This window comes from Emys orbicularis, chromosome 9 (assembly GCF_028017835.1).
Source record: "Emys orbicularis isolate rEmyOrb1 chromosome 9, rEmyOrb1.hap1, whole genome shotgun sequence".
Lineage (NCBI taxonomy): Eukaryota > Metazoa > Chordata > Testudines > Emydidae > Emys > Emys orbicularis.
In genome coordinates this window covers 92,679,511-92,699,618 of record NC_088691.1, presented here as the reverse complement: position 1 = coordinate 92,699,618, position 20,108 = coordinate 92,679,511, and the positions used below count along the sequence as shown (strand labels likewise).

The following is a 20,108-nucleotide window of genomic DNA, read 5'->3' as shown; positions in this document are numbered from 1 at the left end:
CCTAGGGGCCTCAGTCAATATGTGCTAGCCTCTATACATCCAATACATACAGTAAGAGACAGTCTTTGCACTGAAGAGTATATAATATAATTAATCTCTGTCTGTTTCCCAGCTCTAAAATAGACATACTTCCTTTCTCCCACCCTTTGTCTTCTCCATTTACATAGTAAACTCTTTGGCACACAGTGCAGGGCTGCCCGGAGGGGGGGGCAAGTGGGGCAATTTGTCCCGGGCCCCGCAGGGGCCCCGCGAGCCCTGGCCCGGCGGCGGCCCGGGTCTTTGGCGGCATTTCGGCGGTGGGGGGGCCTTAAGTCGCTCTGTATCTTCGGCGGCATTTCAGCGGCGGGGGACCCTTCAGTGCTGCCGAAGACGTGGAGCGACTGAAGGGCCCCCCGCCGCCGAAATGCCGCCGGAGATCCGGACCGCTGCCGGGTGAGCACAAGCGCCGCAGCTTCCCCGCTTTGCCCCAGGCCCCCTGAATCCTCTGGGCGCCTCTGGTGGCACACACACTGTCTCTTATTATGTGTATGGACAGTGAGCCCACAACTGTAGATGATACCTCTAGAAGCTACCATACTATAAATTAAAAAATATATTGTTCTGCAGCTATTCAGACACTGAGCACTATTGCTGGAAGTACTCTCCCTTCAGTGTACCCTGGGTAAGTATTCTTAGGTAATCTGAGACTATCTCAGTTTAAAAGTAAACCTTCTGAAAGTAAAAATATTGTCTGTCATATGTGCAGGACATAAAATGATACGTTTCAGCTTTTTATTTTTTAATCCCAGAATGGTTGTAAAACGTCAACTGTTTAAATTGTTTTCTTCAACTTTATAGCACCTATAAAAATTCTAGACACACAAAGATTTCCACAGACCCAAAATGGCACAAAATTCTTTCGTAAAAAGTACCCCAAAATTTCCCAGTTTGGCATTAAAAACAAATTGTGCTCTGTAACATAACTGGAAAACAACACCACCTATGCAAAAGCTAGGAACCTTTCCAAGACTTCCTCCATCTTTTGAATGGTTTTCAAAAGGCCACATGCTTGCTGCAATGAATTGGGGTGGATGACCCAACACAGGTTTCTTCCAACCTTGTTCATATTAACACAAAAAAGTCTTCCTTACAATGATGGTAATAGCTATTAGCTTATTTAATTTACTGTTCATCTCACTAATATCAGGTACTCTAAACATTTCAAATATTCAAACCATTCTGTTGTGCATAGACTTTTACTTTTGAAAATAGAGAATGTTCTAATTGCAACACTGTACTTGGGACATTACATTAGCATGTAGAGGCCCAAATCAAGATCAGGACCCCATTGCGTTAGCCACTATATAAAAACGTAGGAGACAGTTCCTGCCCTGAAGAACTTACTTCAGTACATGAATAGACAAGACAGATGAAGTATTGTTACTCCCATTTTGCAAATGGGGAACTGAGGACCAAATTGATTAAAGGAGAGATTGTCATTTATGTCTTTGAAAAATCTCCCCCTAAGCATATATAGCAAGTATATGGTACAGGTAGGAATTGACCCCTTGTGTCCTAGCCCAGTGACAAAGCCATCCTTCTTGTCTATATCAAAGCTAGTCTGGCAAATCCTTATCTCTTTTAAAGTAGTTTGACCAGGCTCATGCTCAGGGCCAGCTCCAGCATTTCTGCCGCCCCAAGCAAAAAAAAAAGCCGCGATCGCGATCGGCGGCGGCAATTGGGGGGGGGGGAAGCCGCGATTGGCGGCGGCAGGTCCTTCGCTCCTAGAGGGAGTGAGGGACCTGCCGCCCCCGAATTGCCGCAGGTGCCGCCCCTCTCCCTTGGCCGCCCCAAGCACCTGCTTGTTAAGCTGGTGCCTGGAGCCGGCCCTGCTCATGCTCCCTTCAAAGACTTTAGAAGGATTATAGCATTGAACATGGTTTTTCAAATCAGCAATAAAATGAAATCTTGAGAAAGACACTGAATTGAAGAATTTCAGTGTTTGGATCCTGAATGATTCCCTCCTTCTCACTATCCTTCAAGAACTTGCAGTCTAGGGAGTAGCCTCAATTCTCCAATTCCCATAAATTTAACAGAGGTCACAGCATGACCTATTCAGCTGAGAAGCATTACTACTGAGAAACCCAATGATACCTTTACACTCATTGATGTGTGAACATAATTCTCTGAGTCTTTTAGCCACACATAATGTGTCTTACCCATAGAAAGACTTCAGCAGATGTATACGGCACCATGAGTAAAGTTGCAAGTGATGAATTCTCTGATTTATAACTCTTCCTGGTAACAAGATAATAGAAAATTGTAAGCTTATGGGTGTTGCAGAGTGCACAACTTCTTCCAGCAGAGGCGAGAAGGGAAAGAGAAGATATTCATCACCCCTAAACTAAAGGGACGCTTGGTTGTATGACCCCGTTGTCTGTTTTGAGACCAGCTCCATATTTTACAATCACACAAAATGAATTTTAAAGACCGTGGTAGCCTTGTAAGTGTTAAATGTCAGTGATGGTACAAAATAAGATGAGACTATGGAGACACTTGCTTACCGTGCCACCTTTATTATTTAAAGAGATATGTTGGTCTGTCAATGTAGCTTAGCACATTTTAAAAACAATTGAGTATTGCATCTAAAACAGATATTAGCAGGTCACAAATTTTGGCGGGGAGGAAATGGACAGAGAAGAAACCGACATATGCCCAGTCCTCCATTCCAAGGTTCTTGATCACATTAATGTGCACAGTAGGCAGTCCAGAATTCTCAAACCTGAACTCAGTTGGGCAAGACCTCGGTGTACCATGATCCAGGCAGAAGTTACTCTTCTGAGACAGAACTTGCTTGGGGGTTAGTGCTCTCTTGGGGTCCTATAGATCATTTTCAGTAAGATCTTAGAGTTTAAAGGCACATCTTTGGCAAATCATAACTCAGTATTGCCAACCTCACGAAATCAAAAATCAAGAGTCGGCCCTTCAAAAATCATGAGATTGGCCCAAAATATCATGGGAATTTTTTGGCATAAATATTAGACTGGATTTTTTCAGTCTGCCTTTTGATTTTTTTATCTCCCCCTGCCCATCCCATGTGCAGCTCTCTCACACACACACTGTTGCCCACTCTCCCAAATCTATTGGGCAAGGTGTTTTTGGCCTCTGCTGCAGGAGCTGCCCATCCCCTGTCCCCCAGCGCCCCAGTCAGTTCAACCTCCACTCCTCCTGTTCTGTTCCCCCAGCCTCACTTCTGCTTTTTTTAGGGCCCTTCACCACCCTCCCCCAGGCCTGAGGGGCTGCAGTGGGTCCTCTAACCCTGCTCAAGGCTGTTGGGGGACAACTCCAAGGGCTCTTCACGCCCACTACCCCTGCCCAGACCAGATGCTGTAGGGGTAAGAGGGAGGAGCAGAGGTGTCATCCTGCTCATATTTCTCACAGGAAGGGAGCAGGGATTAAGAAGCAGAGCCACACTGGACTGTTGGGCTCTTAGGGCACATCTACACTGCAATTAAAAACCTGTGGAACTGAGTCTCCGAGCCTGGGATAGCTGACTTGGGATCACGGGGCTTGGGCTGCGGGGATGGAAATTGCCGGGGGAGGGGCGGGTCTCAGAGGCCATGCTCCAGCCTGCCTCCAAACATGTACACTGTAATTTTCAGCCCTGCAGCCCAAGCCCTTTGAGTCTGAGTCAACTGACCCAGGCCAGCCACAGCCATGCTCCAGGTCTTTTATCACCCTGTAGATGTACCCTTTGTTTCCGCCTCCCCCTGTGAGAAGGATGAGCAGAGGGGAGAGACTGTCAGCTTCTGGCAGGGCTCAACTTCATGAGGGAGTGGAGCTTCTCACATCATTGCCAGATGAGCTCCAGTTCCCTCTGAAATCCCGTTACTCATGAAAACATCACAAGAGTTTAAAGCTCAGTTGCAATGATGTTGCTCAGCTACCACTAAAGCCATCATTTGTTGTCCTCCCCGCAATTGCTTGGCACATGGGCCTGGTAGCTCCTCCCCTTAGGCTGAGGGGAGGGGCCTTTAGCTGTGGGCGGGCTTGCACCCACCCATCCCCAATTCCCAATAGGTACCACTAAAGCCATCCTCTTAAAGAGATCTGCTCTGATCAAGAGGAATGACATATTACAATTACACTTCTGTTAAATTATTTTCTCTAAAAACATTGCTTTTCTACCGGATCCACAGTGTGTTTGTGATTTAATTCAGTGCCCCCCTCCTAGGAATGGTCAACTAATTTATCCTCATTTCAATTTCCCTTTTTATGTGACACTAGAAAGTTATTCCATTGTCATGGTAACACCCTGTTAAATAGAAGGACCTGATGACTATACTCCCATAGATTGTCTCTGTAAACAAGAGCTAACTCTTGTAATGATTGTTTTGTTTCTGATATTTATTCTTGCCGCCAAGTTAAAGAAGTATGGGCTGGATGAATGGACTGTAAGATGGATAGAAAGCTGGCTAGATCGTCGGGCTCAACGGGTAGTGATCAATGGCTCCATGTCTAGATGGCAGCCGGTTTCAAGCGGAGTGCCCCAAGGGTCGGTCCTGGGGCCGGTTTTGTTTAATATCTTTATTAATGATCTGGAGGATGGTGTGGACTGCACTCTCAGCAAGTTTGCAGATGACACTAAACTGGGAGGCGTGGTAGATACACTGGAGGGTAGGGATCGGATACAGAGGGACCTAGACAAATTAGAGGATTGGGCCAAAAAAAACCTGAGGAGGTTCAACAAGGACAAGTGCAGAGTCCTGCACTTAGGACGGAAGAATCCTATGCACTGCTACAGACTAGGGACCGAATGGCTAGGTAGCAGTTCTGCAGAAAAGGACCTAGGGGTCACAGTGGATGAGAAGCTGGATATGAGTCAACAGTGTGCTCTTGTTGCCAAGAAGGCTAATGGCATTTTGGGCTGTATAAGTAGGGGTATTGCCAGAAGATCGAGGAACGTGATCATTCCCCTCTATTCGACATTGGTGAGGCCTCATCTGGAGTACTGTGTCCAGTTTTGGGCCCCACACTACAAGAAGGATGTGGAAAAATTGGAAAGAGTCCAGCGGAGGGCAACAAAAATGATTAGGGGTCTGGAGCACATGACTTATGAGGAGAGGCTGAGGGAACTGGGATTGTTTAGTCTCCAGAAGAGAAGAATGAGGGGGGATTTGATAGCTGCTTTCAACTACCTGGGGGGGGGAGGGGTTTCCAAAGAGGATGGAGCTCGGCTGTTCTCAGTGGTGGCAGATGACAGAACAAGGAGCAATGGTCTCAAGTTGCAGTGGGGGAGGTCTAGGCTGGATATTAGGAAACACTATTTCACTAGGAGGGTGGTGAAGCACTGGAATGTGTTACCTAGGGAGGTGGTGGAATCTCCTTCCTTGGAGGTTTTTAAGGCCCGGCTTGACAAAGCCCTGGCTGAGATGATTTAGTTGGGAATTGGTCCTGCTTTGAGCAGGGGGTTGGACTAGATGACCTCCTGAGGTCCCTTCCAACCCTGATATTCTATAATTCTATGATTCTATGATTTGTAAACTTGTTAATTTTTCCTAAATAAATAAAAAAGAGAGTTTATTACATTGTCTGTAGCTGAGGCAGTTTAGTACCAGCCCATCAGAGAGCTTGAAACGCAGTTATATCCAAACCAACTTTTTGTTCTTAAATTCTACCCATGAGTCTCTGAGCACCCTTGCACTGTTCAGTCTTAGGGTACATCTATACTGCAAGCAGAAACTGGCAGCAGTATGTCTAAGAGCACATGCCTATGTCCCTAACCATAGCTGGGTAGATGTTCAGGGTTAGGCTCCAGAGCCCAAGGTCCAGCCTAGGAAGCTTGGTGGGCTTCAGACACAGGCTCTGAGACTCGCTCCCATAGGTTTCCACGTGCGGCGCAGATGTGCCCTTAGTGAGCCGGTAGGCAGACCTACACCTCAGCAGCAGCCTATAGTTGGAAAGGCTCAGGAACTCAATGCAACTTTGTGGTTAACAAGCAGAATTCACTAGTTCAGTAATGGTCAGATTCAAATCTTACCCTTCCCTCCCAGGAGCGGCGCCAGGGTTTTTGGCGCCCTAGGCGGGGGTCTTTCCGCGCTCCTGGTCGTTGTCGGCAATTCTGCGGCGGGGGGGTCCTTCCGCGCTCCCGGTCTTCGGGGCACTTCGGCAGCGGGTCCCGGAGCGAGTGAAGGAGCAGCGGCAGAATTGCTGCCGAAGACCCGGAGCACGGAAGGACCCCCTGCCGCCAAATTGCCGCCCCCCCCCCCCAAATCCTGGTGCCCTAGGCGACCACCTAGGTCGCCTAAATGGAAGCACCAGCCCTGTTCCCTCCCCCATCCCAGGCACCCTGAATCTAACCATATTAGCTATACTATTATTATTATTTGTGTTACCATAGTGCCTAGGAACCCTAGTCAGAGACCAGAACTCCACTGTGCTAGGCGCTGTACAAACACAGAACAAAATGATGATCCCTGCTTACAATCTAAATATAGGACAAGGGACAACAGATGGATGCAGACAGATTGGGCAATACAAGGAAACAATGAGACAATATTGGTCAATATGATAGTCTGTGGTCTCAGCACACCAGCAGCCTGTCAAGTTTTTGTAGGTATCGTGGAGAAGGATTCTGAGGGAGGATAATGAGTTAGTTTTGTGGATGTTTATGGAGAACTCCTCCCAAGTGTGAGGGGCAGCCTAGGAGAAAGCATGATGGTGTTTGTTTGAAAATATAACAAGTGGATGATGGAGGCTGGCATCATGGGCTGACCAGAGGCGGGAATCAACATCTTGATAGTGAGTGAGAAATGATAGGAAAAACTGTAGTTTTCAAGGCCTTTCTCTTCCCTTTCTCATGCTATTTTCAGTAAGGCTACCCCTGATATAAGGCTCTTGCTCTTTAGGGCAATTCCACTGAAATCAATATTAAACTCCTTCATTCTGTAGAGCACTCACTATAAATGTTAATGCTTCTACAAACAACCTTACAGAAAAGGACCATTTATACACCATGTATAAACTGCTAAAGGATGAACTAGTCTGGCAGAAAATCTAGATCCCTCAAATTAGTTAGTCAGCTAGGCCTTGGGGTTCCAAAGCATTAGAGACCTTGTCTGAGGATTCTTGGAGGATATGACAAGATAAATGGATTATCTCCAATAGGCTGGAGACATATGAGCTTCAAGGCCAGGTGAAGAGCTATGAAATATCAACTGTAAATCTTAACAGTTGGCAAAGAAAGCTCCCTCAATGGAAAAATATGTATAACCTGCAATGGGGGATGGAGCAGGATAGCAGGAAACAGATCATAAAGGAAGAGCAGGTTATTCTCATCCCCTAAAAGCATAAGGATCTTTATAAAACATATTTGCTTGCAAGAAGGTATTGAGGTTATCTGTTAACAAGGGAAAGTTAGTGTTAGTACGATATATTCCCACTTCTCTGCTATTCCTGGCTGTAAGCCATATGACCTGTGTATCCTCAAGTATAGTAAACAGTTGCAGGTATATTTCAACATGAGGACTGTAACTTTCTGTGGTGAACTATACCATTATTTTCCTAACACATCTAAGGATGGCAGCTCTTTTTAGTAGTCTATTTGCATGTCTGGTGAGATGTGAGGCCCTTACTGACAAGTTAATTTACCAGTCTTATGGTCACCACATATCTAGCACTCTGGATTTTCATTAACAGATTCTGCTGTTACCACAGCCTATCTATTTAACACAGCTGGACTCACCTCCCATAGGACCAGATTCTAACATCCTTATTAATGTTCAATCGCACCTTAATCCATTTATAATCCCATTAAAACGAATGCCCAAGTTGAGCACGGGATCATAATCAGGCATAGAGAGATTTCCTTGGCACACAAAGAACAGTCATCGTCTTCATCTCTGTTGGTTCAATAATCCTTCTGCGCTTCCCCTGAAGATCTTGAAGTGCTTTGGAAACATTCATTAATTAACCCTCACAGACCCCAGAGTGGTAGGTACATATCATTATTGCCATTTTACAGACAGGGAAAGTGAAGCACAGTGTGTCCATGAGTCAGTTGCCCAAGGTCAGAAAGTGAGTGTGCTGGAAGCAGAACCAAGAACTGCAAATCCCAGTCCTAGAGCCTAACCACTGCCCTTATAGAAAGGCCCTGTAGAACTTTATTATAAAATGATTCCCTTTGATAGGCCTTTAAAAAAGCTCATATAATTGAATAGAGAAATATATTTGTGCTTCAGAATTCTGCATGAGTCTTAAAAACACATCTATGCATAGGAGATTGCTCACTATTAAATTCTATACAATTTTAGAGTAATAGAATAAAACCAAGGATATTGGCTTCATCCCTATTATATTTTATGGGACTTTTCCATAAAAGCAAATAATCTTGCCCATTACCTGGGAACTGGGAAATATAATTGCCTCCTTATTTCCCTTTGGTTTCCTTCTATTATGTCCTGGGATTTCTCAACTGTAAGTCTGACTAAGACAGCCTAGTCTAGGTCTCCTCTCTTTTGGTATGTAGACATTCATAAATGCTTTCTGACACTGCCGTTGCTTAGGTGCCTGATCCAGAGACGCCCAGTGAATTCAATGCGCTTGGGAGCAGGTTCTTACTTGGTGAATGGGGGAAACATGGTTATCTTTTTTTATTTGTGCTTGTTTAGCTTTTTAATTTATTATATGTTGTCTGGAATATCCCTTATATGGAGTATTGCACAATGAAAGGAGACAGTATATTTTATACTACATTCATAGATAAAGTGTGTATCGGTTGATCTTATATTAATATGAATATTTAAAGTCAGAGTATGTTTCACTCAGAAGTCAACTTTATTCATTCCGCAGCTAAGAAATGCATTTAAGAGAAGTATATTGCAAATTAGTAAACAATGTTTTTGTTTCTTCTATAGCTCTGCAGTAAAGGTGCAGCATTAGGGAAACCCTTCGATGCATCCCCCCAAGATATTTCAAGTATTGCCAGTTTTATTGAAATGAAGCTTGTAACCTGCTACCTAAGGATGAGGAAGCCTGACCTGGCTCTGAATCATTCTCACAGGTAAAAATGAATATTGATTAATGTGTTACTAGGGCTTGAAGCAGGGAAGAGAAAAGCAAGTATACATTTTGGACTGGAAGGATTTGCAGCAGTTAATTACCCAATCCTATGACAAGAAAAGGGGAATCAATAACCCACCTTAAAAAAAATCCCACTTGGGATAGACTAAGAGGAATGCTGGGAATTTGGTCATTAAGGCACAGCGATGCTAGAAGGCTCAAATAATTGGAAATGAAATATAATCCCTTTCTACTCGTTATCAGTTCAATGTCAGGCCAGAGGTGACTTCAAATTCTTTCCATCAGATGGTTCTTTGGTGGTCTCAGTCATTGTCCATATCTCAAAGACCAGCACCACAGCTGCAGTCTCGGCAGAGAAGCCAGAAATCAAAAGGGGATGAAAATCAAATGCTCCCTTTGACTCTTTGGAGTCAAGATTTTGCCTGGACTCTCCAATCAGTGTTCAGGCACATAAGCAGAAGCTTGCACTGCCACTCTCCATCCTGTACCTGTTCTGTAAACAAAGGATTTCACTCTGTGGCCTGCCAGTCCACCACTTTTCAATATCATTAAGTATATCTGAATAAACACTGCAGTTAACGCAGGTTGAGTTTTTCTTACAATTGTCTTAAGTTAATGTAAATGAAGGGAAACTACTGTGAAAGAGACAACTTGATTATATCTAAGAAGAAAGGCATGTTTGTGCCTAATACACTAGAGAAATTGGTGATGGACAATTCATCAGTATAAAAATATGATCCCTGTCATGGTGCTAAGCTACTAATCTGCTACATTAAGGCCAAGTGATGTCAGGGAGAGTTCTGCATGCAGATCTACAGTGATTTATGGCTCTAGGTGTTGGTGCCCCCTGAACAACTCTGCTCTGTAAATGACGCACCACATTTCCTAAAAGATTGTGCAAAGAAAAATATCTAAAGTTTGCTTATTTGCCTACTTTTGGAAACATGATAATGGAGATCCCTGCCTCATTCTAAGCACTATCCCCAAGATGCACACCGCAATAAAATGGGAGGCTAACAAATGTGTATAATAAAAATTGGCAAACCTTCTTTTGCATGTTGGGGAGGGAGGGATAGCTCAGTCGTTTGAGCATTGGCCTGCTAAACCCAGCATTATGAATTCAATCCTTGAGGGGGCCACTTAAGGATCTGGGGCAAACTCAGTACTTGGTCCTGCTAATGAAGGTAGGGGGCTGGACTTGATGACCTTTCAGGGTCCCTTCCAGTTCTATGAGATAGGTAAATCTCCATATGTTTATTTTTTATGTTTTAAAAATACTAGGATTGCAAAATATGGCCCTGATTCTGTAGTGAGCCTCATGCTGGGGAACCCCAGTGCCTGTTGCACAGCCAGATGGTGGGGCATTTTTGAATTCCATGGGAGTCTACCCACGTGGAGTCATAGCAGGAGATAGGGACCATAGACAGAGTAAATGAAGTTGGATTAGGATCTCTGGGTTACAGAAGGAATAAAAGATCTGGTGTCGGGTTGGGGTGTTTTCTATTCTTTTTTTTTCTTGCATCTGCTTTTAACAGACATTCTAACTTGCTTTCCTTTTAGTTAATAAAAAGGAGAAATGCAAATCAATAATGACTGAATCCTCAATTTAATTCAATTAATAATGCAGATGATGAAATAAATCTACACACTGTGCTTGTCAGACTGTGGAGCTGCAGGAGCAGATACAGACAGTACTCCAATATGAAAATATTCTGAGATACTATTAACATAAATACAGAAAATGAAGCATAATCAATATCTGTTTCTCAAAAAGAATAAATAAATAAATTACTCTGAGTACTCATACTATAAATAGCTCTTAGCCATCAGTTATCCAGTGCATGCAGAATTTTGCTTCCTATTGAGTTTTTATATCATCACTGCGTTGCAATGGTTAGGTAGTAATCATGAATCAAAATTAAAATATTCATTTCTGCCTTTATTTGCATTTGCTAGACTATCTTTATTTAATTTCATGTAAATCTCACTGTTCCTGCATACACTTTAGAAGCCTTATTAACTAAAAATCCTCACGCATCTTTGTGTGCGTACACTTGCACTGTGACCCAAAGATGCAAAGCTGTTCTTCAAATGGCTGATCCTGCATGCTCTTCTTAAATGGGGTCTGGTCTACACTACAGACATACACCTCTATCCCGATATAACACGACCCGATATAACACGAATTCGGATATAACGCGGTAAAGCAGTGCTCCGGGGGGAGAGGGGGGGAGGTCTGTGCACTCCGGCGGATCAAAGCAAGTTCGATATATCGCGGTTTCACCTATAACAAGGTAAGATTTTTTGGCTGCCGAGGACAGCGTGATATCGGGGTAGAGGTGTATATTGGTATCACTGTGTTGCTAAGGTTGCTTATGCCGACCTTAACCCCCTGTGTATGTCAGTAAGAGCGTCTCCTGCCAACATAGCTAATGCCTCTCTCGGAGGTGGATATGCCAGCAGGAGAGTTCTCTCCTGTCAGGTTAGAGTGTCTTCATTAAAGTGCTACAGCAGTGCAGCTACACCGATGCAGTGTTTTAAGTGTAGACATGCCCCTAAATATAGCAGTTTTGTCAGTTGTGACACTTCCTTCCAAGCATATTATATAATACGCTTAAAAGAAGCTTGTACAATGTTACAAGTGACCAAACTCCAATGTCTACGTTAAGAGGAGTGTGCTGGTTCGGAGAACAGCTTTCCCACTAACTGAGTGAAAGAGAGACATTTCCATTGTCCTTAGCTTCTGAGCGTGTGTTGGAGGTAAAGATGAGCTCTTCCTTACAACTGGAAATAAATCTGCTGGTTATTGTTCTCAGGACTTGAGGCTGCCTTTTTGTGCTGTTGATAACAGGAGAGGAGAGGACATCCATTGGATTTTGACCATTTGGCCGGCTGACATAAAAGATGCACACTGGGTGATAAAAGGCTATTAGAAACACTCCTAATTCATCACCAGTGTGAATAAATGCATCTGAGTTGACCTAGCCAAACAGCCACCACAGTAGCTTATTTGACCATTTGCTGTCATCATTAAGTAGCCATCAAGCTAATACCTAACATCCAGTCTAAACTGATAAAAAATACAGTCCTCCAATAAAAAGTGAATCATAAAACGTTTACATTCCCTGAAGTCCCCTTGGCCCAGGCGTTATGGCATATACCAGGGTTTAATGATCCTAATAACCCCATATGGCTTGCTGAGAAATTAGATTTTTCCCTTTTGTTGCAGAAGGCAATTTTCAATTACACCAGATGGCAAAACAGTGAAGGTCTAAACTTTACGTCAAAAAACTGACTGGAACCTCAGAATCGTGTTGAGGCCTTATGTTGCTCAACCTGATCTCCAAGGTTGATTTTTATTTTATTTATTTATTTATTTTGGGTCCAACTGAAAGCTGTTTTGAAACAGAACACAATGTTTCAGCTCATCAGTCTCCCCTTTTGAGCCTGTCCTTTAGAGGGTCTGGCCCAACAGAGAAATACAGGAAGCTGCAATCATGTGAGGAAACACAAGCGGCAGTGCAATGGCATGCATGACCATGTAACCAAGAGGCGCTATTATGATTTGATTTTCTCTGTCCACCTTTAACATTGAAGAGGGTGGAGATGAGCTGTGATTCAAGGTGGAGGATCTGGCAAAGCGAGACAGACATTCTGCTTTTTCAAGGAGACTTCAGATTTGTGCCTTGCTTTGCTGGTATTCTCCTCCCTCCCCCCAATGAAAACTAATCTACACTGACCCCATGTGCTTCACAGCTGGTGTGTGGGGAAAATAGCACAGTATCTTTGTATTTTCAGGAAGGAACGTCCTCCACACCCACACGTTTTCTTAGAGATGATGGTTCATGGGAATTCTCATCAATCTGGAAGATTGCAGGAGGGCAGAATGAGAAATTCCAGGGCAGATATGTTGTTGGAATTCTTGTAAATTGAATTTTCCTCAAGTGCTGGAGGGGTGCATGTGTTAGGGAACAGAAAGGAGCTTTGGCTTCACTCTCACATCTCAGATAACTACACAAAGGCCAACAGGAAGTTGTTTTGTTCCCTGCACTGTTTTGTCTTATGACTGTAATCTATCCAGCAACACTATGGTTGTGGAGTCCATAAAAGTGCAGATTATAAATCCGGGACATTGCCTGACACCTTCAGAAGTTCAAGTAGGATAGTTTAGCAATAAAATATAACTATCCAACATGGTCAACTAGCAGGACTTCACACCCATTGTTACTTCAATTAAATTACCGTAAGTCTTCTGATGTTGTAACACAGAGGTACAGAGATGGCCAATCCGTAGGCAAGCAATGGCCATATGCTCCCCTCTGTTGAGCATTGGAAAATAAAAATCACAGAAATTCTGGGTGGAAAAATGAGGTATGTTTTGGAGGACCATCTGGAATGAAAAGTTTACTATGCTCTTCTTACCAAAAAGCCACTGGCATCCCCTCAACATATGTCCTTCAAGAAAAGGAATGTCCTTCAAGCAGGAGACAGTGAGGAGTCAGAGGAAAACCACCCTTTGTGGCATGTTTCCCTCTCTGAATGGTGTAAATGATGCCTGACAAAGCCAGAATTACTTCTGCCTTGATGAGGGTTGCTGTGGACGGTCTGAGAACTGTGGGGTTTAACCCAGGTTTCCCTTCAGACCCCACACTTTCTGCAGGTATTGCCACCTGCTAATTCTGCATCTCCCTTCCGAAAATGGAATGCAAGGAGGACTTCACCCTCAGCAAACCCATGTCCCTTTTCTAATAAGGTTGCTTCTTCTGTGCCTTTTTATGTGTTCAGTGGAGGATATGGCCCTTTGTAACACCACTTGCACAATTTATGGAGAGGCATATTGATTATGTAATTGTTATGTGATAACTAATTAATAATAAATAGCATGGTGACAGCTTAAGGTAATACAGTTAGTGGGAATCAAAGGGAGGAAAAAATAACTATAGATGGGAAGAGAGGTTTGCTGATAAAACTGGAAAAGGGAGAGGAATTGAGACCAATGCTGATGATTTGTGGAAGGGAAAGGCCCTAAGATATCGTATATATCCCTCCAACCCCGCACCCTCACTAACACCCACCCCCCAAAAGAAAAAGAATATGCAAACTTTCTGGAGAATCCAAATGAGTAGCTTCTAATAACCTTTAGCAAATATAAGGGGTACGTTGCAATATACATAATTGATAAGCAATTATTTAATACAAGACTATTCACTTGAGATGTTCTGAGACATCATAAGCTAGATTCACTTTAAAAAACACCTAGCATCCTACAATAGAATTCCCTTCTCTTATGCTGCATTTTGAATATTTCTTTATAATACAACTGCTTTATGAAAAACATTTTCAGTTAACTTTCCCCACCTTTGAACTATATTTTATTTTCAGGGCAGTAGGCCAATTACATATTTGTTATCCAATAGGGTTGATCCTGCCCCACACACTCCCATTGACTTTGAGGGTGACTAATGCCCATAGTGTGTATTATTTTGTGGGATTCATTCAAAAAGAAGCTCCTAAAACAGCTTTTCTTCCTTCTTAGGAGAAACACAGTTCATGATTGAAAAGATTAAAGCAAAGTCCAACAGGTTTTATGCAGGCTGAGTTAAATATCCTCATCCTAGAATTGACAGCAGTTGTAAAGATGTTAGTGAAATTTGGTAGTCAAGAAATTAGTACTTGTACAGTTGGGAAATCAGTCAGCAGTGGATTACATGAATAAGACAGGGAAAGCAGAATCTGTCCACCCATATTAGGAATAGCTCAGGCCCCTGAACTGGATGCTTTGAAACAAGACCTTTCTAAATATCCTTTCATTTAGCAAGGAAGGAGAATGTTCTCCTTGTTCTTCTCCTTTATAGCTAATGAATTGAGAGCTGGCGGGCAGATTTATCTCTTGGTTTGCAATTCAAAGTGATTCACCACTGAATTCTATGTGTAAGAAGAAAAATGTTTAGCATGGAAGATGCATTCCCCTTTCCTGTCAGAAAAAAAGATACTATGTGTATGAGAAAGCCTTGGTGTAAAAACCCCTTCATTATGTTTAGACATGAAAGCAGCTTCATGATATTTTTTGGTCTGTGTGCTAAAAATGTCCTCTGCTGTCGCAGACACTGTATTCACAGCTAATTCTGTTAGGCTGTACTAAAAAAATCTGATTACACAAAACCAAGTTGTGTCTCAGACAGGGGGAGGGAGAAACAGTTGTCTCACCAACAATGCTGTGATCCAAACCCCATCAAAGTCAGAGGGAGTCCTTCCATTGATATCAGCAGTCATTGGATCAGCTTTAGTGAAGATTAAATTAGAAAGGATTTCATACTAATTTTCAGGTTACCATAGAAGACATCTTAGGTTGTCTTCTGGGCAGGCATTCTCCAGCATGTACATAGCACCATTCACAGATGCAGCCAGTGGGGAGGTAATAGGGTATATGTCCTCCAGCTTTCTAGCTCCAGCTTTTTATTGTCCCTTTGATATCCCTCTCAGAGGGGCTGCGGGTGTCATGAATTTCATTACAATATTCCCTACAATATTTTTTTTTTGTGGTGACACTTATACCACCACATTCTCGCCATCATGGAGAGATTGTCAATGAAAAGTAAGTATCGGAGGGGTAGCCTTGTTAGTCTGGATCTGTAAAAAGCAACAGAGAGTCCTGTGGCACCTTTAAGACTAACAGATGTATTGGAAAGCTTATGCTCCAATGAAAAGTAAGTTCACATTCCTTCTACCCTCCAGAAGATACCAGCAAAATTAACGCAGCATCTGCTGAAGAAGGTATGTGCAAACAGGTCATTACTAGGACAGTGTGAAACAAAAGGTCGGATTGCTTGCAGCAGTTTTCATACATGTTATTATGAACTCAATCTGGGGCCCATTTTTCCCTGTGCTGTTCCTCCCAAATTGCCACATTTCATGGAAAAAATGTTGCCAGTTTTGCCCAGCCCTAGTCATTTTATGGGCCTACCCAAACATTCCGGGTAGCTTAATCACTGGCTGTATATGAAAGCTTTCAAAAACCATTGACATAAATTTTGAGAACTTTAAGTTTTGTATGCTGGGAGACACTCCTCCCTATCTTCAAAACAGCATCAACAAGGAAACTTGTTCAGAAAATTAAGATGGGTGTGAGGAAATGCACCCCCATACTGTTTCCCCCAAAATGAAATCGTTAGAATCACCATGTAGCTAAACATACAAAATTCCAGACACTATGATGGGGTCAAGTCCTCAGCTGGAGTAAAGTTGAGTAGCTTCATTGATTTCAATAGATATGCTGATTTACACCAGCTGAGGATCCAGCCAATGGGACTGTCATTTTGTGGGGCAGGAACTGTCTTTTTGTTCTGTACACCTCTACCCCGATATAACACGACCCGATATAACACGAATTCGGATATAACACGGTAAAGCAGCGCTCGGGGGGGGGGGGAGGCACTGCATGCTCCGGCGGATCAAAGCAAGTTTGATATAACGCAGTTTCACCTATAACGTGGTAAGATTTTTTGGCTCCCGAGGACAGCGTTATATCGGGGTAGAGGTGTATTTGCATAGCACCTACCAGAATGAGGTCTACAGAGAGACAAATAATAATTATAATTATTGTAAGAGAGACTGTATCGTGGTGGACTCAAACAGTTCTAAGACTAGTTTGATGAGTACTGGACTTTAGATAGTGAGCTACCCGGAATATACAGGAAAGAAAGAAAAACAGCCATAAGTTAAAACTAAATTGTATAATAATCAGAACTTGTCAGTCTCATCTATATACTGACTGTATAACTACTGAAAATAATGAAGCCATGACATTTTACATCAGCTGAGGATCTGGTCCAGTCTGTATAATATTTTCTGGTACATTGCTGCACATAAATTGTGTATAACAATGTTACATATAACGTCCAGTGACTATATTTGTATAATTATTATCAGTGATGTATGTTCCTACTTGTGTATAACATTGCTGTATCTTACACCTATCTATACATCTCCTTGTGTAGGCGATGTCAAACCAGCCATACCTGACTGTATAAATCAACATTGCATCCAACATTTACTTCTGTACACCTGGGCAATTACCTGTAAATACCTCTATCCATTAAAAATGTTAAAGCAAATGTTTGTGCAATAAGCTAGGAGTGCATTCCATGCAGGATTTCTCCCAGCTGACAAATGTGGTGTCTGCATCTGCAACTTCAATCCCAAAAGCACAAGCCCATGCCACTTCAGTTAAAGAGATCACTATGTTCTCTTCTAGGAAGTAGCCAGCTTTAAGCTTTACTGTGCCTAGCCACCAGATAGGGACATGATCACAAGCACTAAGCCAGTGAAATACATTTGTTTACTTGTATCTTTCATCTATAGAGACAGCCCCTTGACTTTTTTTTTCTACAAAGACTAACTGAACACAATGTACTGGTAGGTAGCTAAGATGTTCCTCTTAATGTTAATCAGATGTTTAGAGCTAAATCCCCATTGCAGTTGGGAAGAGCTGCAATAAAAAGATGTGCATTTCTGGAGAAAAGGAAGAGTGAGGCTGATGTTTTCCAGAGATCAATTTTTATACAGCAACTTGCCTTTCTTGCTGCATCTGGTGTTTTTGGAGTTGGGAAGTCAGGTCGAAGGGGAACTAAAGGTAGAAAACTATGGTCAAATACGCATACCTTTAATTCATGTGCCCTGATAGGTCTGGTGGGAGAAAGCTGATGTCTCGGGTTCTTTTTTTTTTCCCCCATAGAGCTTGAAGAAACGATAATAGGACAAACCCTGTATTATTTTTAAGGGAAGATGTCAAGATGAAAAAATGAAAATGTCAAAAAACGGGTTGATATACTGTATTACTTAAAAACTGTTTTGTTGAGAAAAACTGACCAAATGATTTAGGAAAGGCATTTACTGGACAGTCTTTGGATTACACTGCAGATGAAAAATAAATGAAAATCCATTTCATGTTTACTTTAGTCTAGTCATTTTAATGGTGGGGTGGGAGAGGTCAGGGGAAAGTCTGGCAAGAACACAAGTTTTAATCTTCAGACATAGGGCTTTTATTTGCAATGTTTCCAATTAAAACTTCTTTTGCATCTGGATCAAGAAATAGTTGTTTCAAAAAAATTTATTAAAATTCCTTTGTCTTTATGATGTCCCCCCCAAAAGCACATCAGTAAAAATTCAGTGGAAGCTTTGTACCTAGTGGTGAGTGATACTTCTCCAAACGATACACACACAGCTCTTCATGACCCTGTAGTACATCCACTAGGCCCATCTCCTTCACTGCTGGATCTTCCCCACCTCATTTTTCTTTCAGCGCCTATCATTGTATGGAGTCCTCCATGGCTGGAGATGGATATTGGAGCAGGACTTGTTCTCAGTGTTCACAGCCTCGCAGATTCCCACATAGTTGGATGGACCTCCAGTCTGCTCTCATTTCAGGGATGGGCTTCCTGGATTGTTGCTTTTCTTCTCGACCTCTGTTTGTATCATTCATTTTCCTTTATATGATCCCCCCTCTCACTCCTGTCTTTGTTTTTTTTTTACCAAAAGTGGCTTCTCAGATCTGGAGATAGTATTATCCAGGTCATGGGCCAGCTTTACCCACTTTTAAGTTCATCACATGACACGAATAATAATTATTCTACAAAAAAGCTGCTAAACTGTAGTGGTATTGCGGTGTCAAACAGCTGTTCTATGTAAATCCACAGAACTTGGCATGCCTGGGAGTGTACACATCTCTGAAGAAATAACAGCATTCAGCTGAACGAGCAAATAATCAAAGGTAGTTTTTAGGTCTCCGCTTATAGCAAGTTAGTGAGATATTTGTTATAGGTTTTAGAGAACGCTATCATATTTTTTCAGTATCGAGTTTATAGCTAGAAAGAAGGAGTTGATCTTTTTAAGATTAGGAATGAATCAGGATGAAAAAGGAGAGCTGAAATCTAATTCTTTGAGATTCTGCTACAATTCTGTATTTATTATAAACCTATCAGAGTACATCCTGCTCTAAGTCTTGTAGAAAATGCGTTGCTAACTACCAGGAAATTATTGATTTTTTTCATTGCTGTTGCTTAGCTCTGGTAGAGCCGATAACTTGAAAAAAAATCAATGTTGCTATTATCAAGTGTTGACTACAGTTTATAACAGCAATAATCTCCTTTAAAATCTCTTCCTGCAGCACCAGTTATCATTCAGTTTGTTAAAGTGTTAATGCCTTGGGCATTCTGATCATTAAATGTCAATAATATTTGAAGTCCTTTGGGATTGCTTTCTGGCTAAACTCGTTTTTGGTGTGCCTCAGAGTCTTTTGAACTTCCAAGTTCTCCAGCATTTGGTTGAAAAAATGTAGTATCTGATGCAATATCTGTCTATCGTTGGTAACAGTGATCAACCTTTTAAAAAGATGGTCACTCACCACAGCTAAATTATAACTAATATTTCAAATTACTGAGGGGGGTTGGGTGCTGTATCCTAGATAAATCCTTGTACCGCCCTTGTGACTGTAGTATCTAAGCCCTTTCTAGTAGTGAAATTGTAATGTCAGTAAAGAAGTAGGATCCAGATTCATTCTGAATCTCTGTCCCCTGCTTACACCAAAAGACATACTGCCTGTCTATTCTAATAGTATGGTGTATACTAGTTTTCCTTACACCTCCTAGTGATATAGACCCTGCTTCTGCAATTGGATCCATGTGTGAGGATACCCGCATTCAGTGAAGTCAGTGAGGCTGAGAAAGGTACAAGGATTCACCCACATAAATCCAACCTGAGTGGGACTATCCTTTGTTACAATTTTGGAAACACTCTCACTGGCTTTTAGGATTTTTTTAATTAGTTATGTGTGAATAATTCCTTTAAGATAATAATGTAAGATTATCATCAAACCCAGAAATATAGATGACAGATAACAAAGGAATTTCTACAATAATATGTGGTATCTTTGCTGATGTTATATGCTAGCTAAATGCAGTATAACGTGCGCTCACCGGGACTTTAATAGCTGTTTCTGTAACAATAGGCAAAGCTATAAATGAAATTGCATTTATGATACAAATTTAATA

The 20,108-nt window shown here is 42.2% G+C and overlaps 1 protein-coding gene across 1 annotated transcript in view; it reads left to right on the top strand.

The window, feature by feature from the left end:
* SPATA16 (spermatogenesis associated 16) overlaps positions 1 to 20,108 on the top strand; it is a 122,881-nt gene that overhangs the window by 15,780 nt on the left and 86,993 nt on the right. The window contains exon 2 of the mRNA XM_065411238.1: positions 8,895 to 9,040. Coding sequence (XP_065267310.1) covers positions 8,895 to 9,040 — 146 coding nt within the window. The remainder of the gene's footprint in view (positions 1 to 8,894; positions 9,041 to 20,108) is intronic.